The 10,196-nt window shown below is 38.9% G+C and overlaps 1 protein-coding gene across 1 annotated transcript; it reads left to right on the top strand.

The window, feature by feature from the left end:
• The first annotated feature begins 31 nt into the window (after positions 1-31).
• Positions 32-8,641, top strand: LOC311047772 (SIN3-HDAC complex-associated factor-like). The gene is made up of 6 exons (XM_084060632.1): positions 32-165; positions 2,839-2,966; positions 3,351-3,450; positions 3,955-4,078; positions 4,952-5,102; positions 6,361-8,641. The coding sequence occupies exons 2-6, from the start codon at positions 2,839-2,841 to the stop codon at positions 6,671-6,673; spliced, it is 816 nt and encodes a 271-aa protein (XP_083916758.1). The 5' UTR covers positions 32-165; the 3' UTR covers positions 6,674-8,641.
• Positions 8,642-10,196: the final 1,555 nt, after the last annotated feature.

Here is a 10,196-nt window from a genome sequence, read left to right as displayed (position 1 = left end):
GCACTATGTCCACAACTATCCAGTCCCGTCTACAACAAGCGAGACATCAACAAGAGAGAGAGAGAGCGGGTTTCTGATGCGGGTTGATTTTCATAATAGTTACATTGTAACGACGAGTTTAGCGAGATTATCACTTTGGATCTACTTCACGCGACTTGGAACAAGGTAAGCAACATTTGTGGCTTTCATATGTCTTGGGAATTAGTGATGAAAATGTGCGGGTTGGGATGAAGCCGCATGATTGTAATGATCGGTAATTCAAAACAAGCTTCGAGTTGTCTGTGAGAACAATAATGCTTATTTTGGGCCTTTACTGCAGAGCAAACGGGATCAAATAACTTGGAACTAAAGGGCAACCTTTTGACGACTTTTTTTTTTTAAAGTATAAGGGCACGCAAAACCAGATTTAGGAGGCAACGGATCAGCTGAGGAAATAGTGCGTTGTGCAAACGTTTCGTCAAGAGTGTTATTTGGGTTTGCAAAGTGCATCTGGATGCTGGAGAGACTGGTCTTTTTCTTACGCCTTCCTTGGGTGTTTTGTATCGGGTTACGCCTCGATATTAATGTTAAGGTCGAAATCTGTACTCTTATTAAATGATTCATGTCCAAGTTGTTGGCTGTAGTACAGTAACAACCTAGAGATTTATGACTTCTAGACGATCCTAAATAAACAAGTTGGATCTCACGCCCACCCCGTGCTGAAGATGCTTGAGCAGCACGCGGCGGGTGCACCGCCGCTCCTCCTGTCAACATAAATAACATCGCAATCACTCATTTTGTATCGTTTTCCGCAACGTCGGCCGAATGAACACAACATTCTCCTTTTGAACATTATAGCCAAGACTTTGAACCGCAAAGTGGAGTGCTTTAAACTTGGTGCGCATGTAGTTGTAGGTGGACTGTTGCAGTGTGACGCGACTCTCCAATAACAAAGAGTAAAGATCAAATTACACGATGGTCTTTTTGACCAATTCCCCCTCCCCCCGCCGAAAATGTTACTTTCATTATTATTTATTTTTATATTATAGCATTATTTGTTTTACATTTAGCGGAATAAAGTTGCCGTCGCAGTTTGGTTTGCAGGCGTGCAGCGTCGACCAGAGGACGGTCAGCATCATAAAATGGGTGCGCATGAAGCAGCGTGCCATGCTTCATGCTTCCTGGCAGAAAGTGGGCGGTGTGTGCAGATCGGTGTTACACTTTTCTCTCGATGAAAACTCGCACTTTAACGACGCGGCTAAGTCCAAATTCAATTCAAGTCAATTTCTCGCTCACTTGAGTGGTGATTTTAGACTTTTAACTTTATTCATGCGTGTTGCTTTTTTTGTTGCGGAAAATCGCATCACACACACCCCTTTGCACGCCACCGCCGCCTTTGAAGTGTGTTGCCATGTTAAGTGACGTCACGTACTGTATTCTACCGTGTGGCTCTGCACCGTCAGGAGGCCCACAGGACTGATAGGCTTCAGCGTTGCCATGTCCGCTTATTATAAGCGACTTTGGGCTTATTTTTCTGTAAAGTTGCTTGTAAATATTGGTAGTTGCGGGTTGTTTTTTGGGACTTGTTTCTAAAGAGCTGTTGCTTATTTGGGCTTGTTTCCAATAAAAAAATAATACTTATTTAAACCAGTGGTTCTCAAATATTTTCATGTCAAGGAGTAAGGAAGGACCCCTACATTAATATGTAATTGGCCCCGGGCCCTAACCCCCATCTGAAAACATTTTGTGGCAGGGCCCCCCGCACCAAATTTGTGTTGTTAGAATGTTTCAAAAATATTTCACATTTTTCACTTTTTCTCCAAGATTCTTTTGAAAATAGCAGATCTACAATCTCGCGATGCTACGCGCTGTGAGCTTGCATATCTGCTATTTTCAAATAGCTGATGAATATAGATTCAAAAATGTTCATGAACTTCATGTGGCCTAAAGTTGCTTCTTTTGGGCTTGTTTTCATGGACTTGATTGCTTATTTCTCTCATACAATCTGGCAACACTGATAGGCTTGAGTTCTGCTTTGGTGCACGCCGGTGTCGCGCGGTGATAACAGCCGACCTACAAGCTCACAGCGCCTTGCAGCGTGCCGCTATTGTGAGCTTGCAGATTGTTTTTTTTTTCCGCCGCGCAACACCGTCGCACAACGAAGTGTAAATCAGACTATAGTCTGGGGGCGCGGCTCGCCGTTTTGCCGCAGTTCAGGTCCACATGTGCAGTGAACATTTCTTTTTTGCCTAGCAACAAAATAAATCATAATAACCAGTTCACCCAATACACCTCGAGCTAATTCTCCACGCGAGAAGTCCTCATTTTGCATGTCTAATCTGCAACAAGACCATCTCACAATATGTAAATTGCCCTTATGATACCCCATAATAAATAAGGCATAGTTTACAACACGCGTGGCGCCGCGTCTATGTTTGGGACATTAGTTAGTACAGTGTCGCCAACATGAAGAGTGCAACATGGTGACATGATCTGTCTGACGCGCGGTCTATGACTGTTGACCTACTTCCCTCATTTGGGTCAAGAGATAGCCTACCCTACAAGATGCTCCATCGTGCATGTTTTGATTGATTGCTTATAATAATACTGCAGCACCAACCACTTCACTTAATGTATCTGTACACATATCCAAATTAGACAACTAGTGAATTAGTTTACTTAATAAAGCAAACATTTAAAGGGGTAAATGAAAATACCATCTCTAAAAATGGATCCTAACCTGCACAACTGCCCTATAATTATGATAATTGTACTTTTTTGGCCTCTAGTCTGTATTTGTACCATATTCTATTAAGCTATATGTTGAATCTGATTTCTCATTATGCTGATTGTGTGCAGATGTTTGGCTTTCACAAGCCCAAGATGTACAGGAGTCTGGACGGATGTTGCATTTGCCGCGCTAAGTCTTCCAGCTCGCGCTTCACAGACAGCAAGAGATATGAGAAAGACTTCACAAGCTGTTTCGGGTGAGAAACAGGACTGTGGGTGTGGTGTGAAAAAACATCAATGTGTACTAGAATATATTTATAGCCAATTAAGTGTCTTACTTGGGTGTCACACATTTTACATAGTCTTTTCCTGTCTCTCATACAGTATATGCACCCACGCAAAACCTTCTTAGGCTACGGTCACTAACTTTGTGTGTGCCTATGTGGCCGTCTTTTTGAAATGGTTTTCAATGGGAACAGACGTAACGGAGCGTTTTCACATGGAAAGCTGCGCAATGGCAACAAAACGCTCAGTTCCCATTGAAAACCATTGCAAAAAGACGGCCACTTAGGTAGAATCAAAGTTAGGTGTGACTGTACCCTTAATTAATTGTTCTGACATACATTTCCCTAATCTTAAAGGTTGTGTGAAATTCGATCTGGGGAGATTTGTAATGCTTGTGTCCTCCTGGTGAAGAGATGGAAAAAACTCCCTGTGGGCTCCAAGAAGAACTGGAATCATGTAAGTGTCTTAAGGATAATTCCTTTTAACAGGTCGTTCATGAAAGTCCTTGCGGTCTTGTTTCCAATGAGAACCTGTGAGCAATTAGGGGTTAAGAGTCTTGCTCAGGGACAAATTTCATTTCATCGACACATATGCTGACCTGGCCTGGAATCGAACCTGGGGCAACCAGGGCCTCTGGCTCCCGAGGCGGGCTCACTAACCACTCAGCTATGGCCGCCCCTTCGGGTCTTCGGGTTTATTAATCCCTTAAAACGTGAAAGTAGCAGATCTATAAACTCACTTGTTAGCTTGCTGATCGTCTATTTTCAACAAATATTGTCTATTATGACATGCCTAGAATAGGAACGCTAGGGTTCATGTGGTTAAAGAAATAAAGCTAATCGTATTAGGCCTCTGCTGCATCTCCAGCTGTAAATTAGTTTTGATTACATCTCAGTGGAATAGTGTGACTATTGTACTTTCCCTGGTAATTATAAAACCTCTCCTTTCCTCTCCTTGCAGGTGGTTGATGCGAGAGGGGGTCCAAGCCTAAAGATAACCTCTAGGCCAAAGAAGATTAAATCTCTCTCCAAGAAAGCGAGGCCAAGCCAGATCAGCAGACTTCAAAAAGAACTCAAGAGAAACAGTTAGTTCTGCATTTTAGTATATTTATTTTTAAACTTTTGGCTGAGTAAATTGATTTGATTATACATTTCTTAGGGTTCCATTTGGTCATATTTGTACACTCTCTGAGTTTTGGTTGAAAAAGGTTTATTATTAAAGAGTTAAAGCTTTATATTCCGATATACATATTCCTCTATATCCTACTATAATTCTAGTAACCTCTGTCTGTCTGTCTGTAGTGGTGTCCGTCTGTAGTGGTGTCACCACCCGGTTCTCCTCACTGGCTGGACCAATTGCTCTGATTTTGCACACAGCCATTGACCATTACCATCTGAACGCAACTGTGAAGCCCGTTTTTCAATTTCATCAAATCTCAGCTTCTTATTGGCGTTTATGTGTCAAACAATGTCGCCTCCCGGGTTGCCAGATCATGTGCGCATATCCCCCCACGGATGCGTCGACCGGGTATGGTCTAGTTGCTATAAATCTCTTTAGTAAACGGAAAATAAATGTTCAGCTAGGTTACACATTTCATCCAATCAGGAGAGAACCCACAAACATAATTTATCACCTTTGTGCCAATTTTGTCTGCTTTATTTGTTTCATCACCATCTCTCCTGATTGGATGAAATTGTCATCCTGACCTGAAATTGTATTTTCTGTTTACTAAAGAGATGGAGAGACCTCTGTTATTGAACAAACACTCTACATTGCATTGCTTGCTATGGGAATATAGAGCTATTTAACTCTTGTTTTAACTAAAGTAAAAAAGAATATATATATAAATATTTGATGGTGTCTATCATACTAAACTTTTGATGACTGGGCACCTAACTATACCTTGAGTAGATCCTATCTAATATCTATACTGTATATGTGGTGTTTTGTCCATTAGATTCAGATGCCCACAGCACCACCTCCAGTACATCTCCAGCTCAGTCTCCCAGCTACAGCAACCTGTCAGATGAAGGATCAGACACTGAGATTAGGCGTGGATCCAGCCGCACTCCTGTCTTCTCCTTCCTGGACCTCACATACTGGAAGAGGTAAGTCAGCTCACCCCCATCTGTAGATGCAAGCATGCCTAATGTGTCAACACCAGAGGTGAATCAAAATCATTTTTTGGTAACACATTCTATGAAGCCCATGTCTGGAATGCATAATGTTATAATGCATTTATTGCGTTATAATCTGCTTGTAACACTGTAAAATTATAGTTAATTATAAGCAATCATAAATACTAGGGTGAACATTCAAACTCTTTATAACAATAATCATGAAACATTGTAAAGCATTTAACCACATGAACCCTAGCGTCCCTAATTATCCTAGGGCGAACATTATGAAAATAGCCTACAAGGTCTACAAGTTCACAATGCGTCGTTTTACAATTACTTATACGGTCAAGTATCATAATACTTCATCATCGCTGGTTGTTTCCAAGGCATTATAATTATAACCATAATTATAATGCAATATATACATTATTATAACGTATGTACAATATGAACTTTTGATGTATGTCACAAACTCATAGTTATACATATGTTATAATAATTTATATACTGCATTATAATTATGGTTATAATGCATCATGTGGTGGAGTCTCCCGTCGATCCAACGGATGTGTAGACAGGCAGTTATTTCCTCTTAGCGTGGCTCCTCATGTGGGAGTGTTGCCCTATCCCTGGGACACACAGTCTCCCACAGATACTGCAGGGAATTCTGTCCTGTGTTGAGGTGAGAGGTCCACGTTTCCTGCAGTCTCTCTTGTCTTGGATCGATGCCGCTCTTGCCTGTTTGAAGGCCTCGATGCCTTGGGTAACCTGGTGCCTAATTATGTTTATAATGCTCATAATGTGATTATAAGTCACTATAAGCGGTCATTGGTTGCTTTAAGTGAAGAAAGAAGTTGTGTGTAGATTTTATAGTGAATAATAATGTAATAAATAATAATGTAAAAAATAAAACTATAACTATACATTGTTAATGCATTATAAGTAGTTTTATAATGCATTGCAGACATGGGCATCATAGAAAGTGTAACCTCTTTGGTTTCCAGGTATGTTTCCACATACAAGGAATTTGTCATAGTGAGGTTGGTGTATTAAACTGAGTAGCAACAGTATAGAAAAGACCAAACTAGTAAACATACACAGTGAAATCCTCAGGGTTAATTTATATAGAGTCAAATGAACACTCAGGACTTTACAGTGTATTCTTTGGTTAGGGTTATTTTGGTGTGGCTGAATACAGATTCATTGACTTGTTGTGTTTGTAACTATTTCCCACTTCTCCGTCCAGACAAAAGGTGTGCTGTGGAATCATTTACAAGGGGCGCTTTGGAGAAGTGCTCATTGATCCCCATTTATTCAAGCCCTGCTGCCGCAAGCAGCGGCAACAGCAGCGGGATGAAGAGGAGGGCTACGAGGAAGAGGAGGACGAGGAGGAGGAGGAGGTAGAGGTGGAGGAGGGGCAAATTGAGGAGGTGGCGAACGAGGAGAAATCCCAGATGGAAGAGGAGGTGAAGGAAAGGGCAACCTGTGAGGAGAGCACCGAGGCTCCTCAGCTGCGCGTTGCCATGGTGACGACTCCTTCCATTGAGGCTGAGTGGTGACTCTGCTCCCTGGTTCTGCACACATCTTAGAGCAGGGGTCTTCAACAGGGGGTCTGGGGCCCCTAGAGGGTCCTTAGAGCTACTACTTTTTTTTTTTTTTACAGTTACCCTTCCCCTATTCTGAAGAGAACTCTAGCCAAAAATAACAGATCTACAAGCTCACAACTCCTTGCGCTGTTGTAGATCGGCTATTTTCGGCAAAGAGGTTTGGTGTTGAGGGGAAAAGAGTACAAAAATAGCAAGTATTGAGCCAAAGGTCAAGTTTACAAAGTATTGACGGTTTAAGTGGCTAAATGTCTGAAAATACACACTAACATGAATCCAACAAGATAGCTATCTATGAAATCTATGAAAAAGTTTAATCTGCAACACAATTTGATACAATATGTAGTGGCGGTCCTTGCTTCATCTCTCTCTCAGCTAAGGGGTCCTTGGCCTTAAAAAAGTTGAAGACCCCTGTCTGAGGAAATCTTGGGGTGTTTTTAATTTTCAAGCACTTACAGAAAAGAAGTCACCTCAGGTTGCCTTCAAGCAAAGAGCAGCTGAAACTCCTTTTGTCTTCTACCTTGATATTGTTGCTGTTTTTCGTTTTGTTTTGTTTGACCCCCCCTGTTTTCTCTTTTGTTAACTTATGGATTATTTGTTTTTCAACCGTGTAATTTCTTTGTATTTAATATTATTTTTGTCCTCACAGTTGAGCACCATCCGTGGTGTTTTGATTTGCTTCAGATAAAATAATGCTGGAAGTCAAGTTTGCTGGTACAGTGAAAATATTCCTACTCCAAAATGCTCTATATCTCTTTTTGGGAAAAAAGAAAAAAAAAAAAAAAAAAAAAGGTGCTAGTAGCAATTCATCGCTCAAAAGTACCGTATTTTGTGGGTAAAGTAGACGAGTTTTACTATCTTTTAGTATGTTTTTTATGGTAGATATCTCATTCTGGAACGAACTTCCTCTTTTCATATCATTTAAACTTTTCAGATCACAGACCTGTAGAGTAGCCTTTGTATTTGTACCTGTCCAATAATTACATTGACTCTGTACAGTATGTTACAGTAGCTAGACTGGATTAGCCTGTATGTATGTGAATATGTGGGTCCATTTAAATAAGGCCTATTCACAGCACCAACAGCAAATACACCAGCCTTAATTATGTGTTATAGACAGTGCTAGTGTTAATTTTGGAACTGGTATTAAAGCCTGATTTATATCTCTGTACGACAGTGTCGCTTGCCGAAAATAGCAGATCAAGAAGCTCACAATGCGTCACAGGTGCATTTTGATGCGTTCAGAACTTGTTAATCTGCTAATTTCTGGTGAGTGCCACTGTCATATGAACTATAAATTAAGAATAAGGAACAATAAGGGACAATAGGTATATTTAAAAGTGGCCTCAGCAACACAGTGCATTTTGCATGAATGGCAACAAAGCCCTCATCGAAAAGACCCAAGTGATCCGATGCATGAGTCTACTAAATTGCATGGCCTTATAAAATAATTGTAAATTTTATTTTTATTTTTTGGATCCAGTTTGCTGAAATTTAAAATTATTTTTCTATGTAAAAACAAAAACGAAAAAAAAGAAAATGGACAAATACACAAATACAAAAAAGTGTCTTTACATCACAATACAGCACAATACAACAGTAAAACATACCGGTTGGTCTATCCATTCAGCAATATTAAAATCTGTGATTTATGTCATTCCCGGTTTAGTAGTTGGTAAAAGATTTTATACAAGCTAAAACACTATGCCATTGCCTCTTATATACCACAAGGGTGTTGTGATATATAGCCTAATATTACTTTATTTATCACATGAAAGCCAAAGCACATTTAAATTCACCCAATGTCAAATCAATGCAGATTTTTATGGACAATTGTGCGTGTCCACGGTCATTTCTATGTACGTACTTTATGGGATTTTAAAAAGAACACTAATATGGAATTTCATACATGTAATGCTGTAGTTGGGAGGGAGGGGGGTGTTATGTATATATGGGGTGGGGTGAGGGGTACGACCCCTATATGGGTTCCATTATTTATTTATTTCATATTTATTTGTATCACTGCATCCCCCTGTTAGAAGTGTAATACTATGAACTCTGTTAATCTTTTTCCGATAGGATGATTTTTGTACATCAGTAATTTAACTGAATGTAATTCTCATGAGGATAGTGTTTAGTACTGCCTCCAATTAACAGTTGTTAATATTTGTGAAATGTTGGTTAAGTATTTATTTACCTTCTGAGCTGATTGTGTGCAGCCTAACTTATTCTCTATCATCACTTTTGATCTATTATGTAGACTAAGAAGTAGACTATGACCAAACTTTACGTTGTCCCTTTTACCTTTAGCGTAATGATGTCAGAATGATTTAGAGTAGGCTGGCCTGTCTTATAGGCATTTTAGTGCTTCTTGCATGTATTGTAGCTATGCATTTACCTAGCTTACAAGTTAGACAAAGCAGTTTTGTATTTTTTTATACATCATGTCATTTTTTTACTTGTCCCTTAATAAAAGAGTTTTTGTGATATGTGTCATTTATTGAACTTGTTGTGAAGGTGGGTAAACAATTTATTCTGCCCAGTGACCAGCATATTTATATTTTAAATGGAGAACACCACATTTTAAGTCAATTCAGTCTGACACTGCATACTGTAATGTAGGATTGCTCTATTTAGTTTTAAAATAAAAACATATCTAAGTTGTCACGTTCGCAATAGCTAGGCTACATGTTTTTATTCCACATCACATTCCTACCGGTATATAAGTATGTACAACACGGAACACAAGACACAAATGTTATATATTTACTTTTGATATTTTATTAGACTGCTGCTCAGTGCCCATATAGTATGTTGATGTGGGCACGTGTGTAGGAGTTGTAATTGTATTGCATTGACAATTATATTTCTTTCAGATTCTTCTTATTCTGCTGGAATATGTATTATCTTCTGTTAGAACTTATCCATAGGCTTTTAAATGTGTATGTTTTATTTTATATATTTTATGCATTTGTTCCAATTGCTGTGCAGCACTTTGAAAAGTGCTATACAAATAAAGTTATTATTATTACTACTACTATACATTTTTATCATTATTGTTATTATAGTTAATTTACAGTGGTGTAAAATAACTAAATTTACTCAAAATGTTTAGGTATTTCTATACTGGAGTATTTTTCCAATGTTCTATACTTTCACTTCTACTCCACTACATCTCGGACTCGGAGACAAAAAAAAAACTTTACACCACTACAATTATTTGAAAACGTTACTAATTACTGTAGATTTTGATTATTGTTACAAACATACATTAACCACTTAATTCAGCCCTATTTAAATTTTGTCTATTTGAAAATGGCCGATCTATAAGCTCACTACAAGTGTGCTTGTAAATCTGCTATTTTTTTTGTGAAATGGATTATTCTGCATAATGTGTAATTTCTACTTTTGGTACTTTGAGTACATTTTGATACCATTACTTTTGTATAGTAAAGTTTGAATTCCGGAATTTATAACT

This window comes from Gymnoscopelus microlampas (genome assembly GCF_963454915.1).
Source record: "Gymnoscopelus microlampas genome assembly, chromosome: 6".
Classification (NCBI taxonomy): Eukaryota; Metazoa; Chordata; class Actinopteri; order Myctophiformes; family Myctophidae; genus Gymnoscopelus; species Gymnoscopelus microlampas.
The sequence above is the reverse complement of the archived record's forward strand: the minus strand, read 5'-3'. Positions and strand labels throughout refer to the sequence as shown.

Bases quoted from the DNA above. Each gene is read 5' to 3' on its own strand.
- LOC311047772 (XM_084060632.1), top strand. From the start codon at position 2,839: ATGTTTGGCTTTCACAAGCCCAAGATGTACAGGAGTCTGGACGGATGT. The intron at 2,967-3,350 runs GTGAGAAACAGG...CTAATCTTAAAG, and splicing joins GACTTCACAAGCTGTTTCGG to GTTGTGTGAAATTCGATCTG. The intron at 5,103-6,360 runs GTAAGTCAGCTC...TTCTCCGTCCAG, and splicing joins GACCTCACATACTGGAAGAG to ACAAAAGGTGTGCTGTGGAA.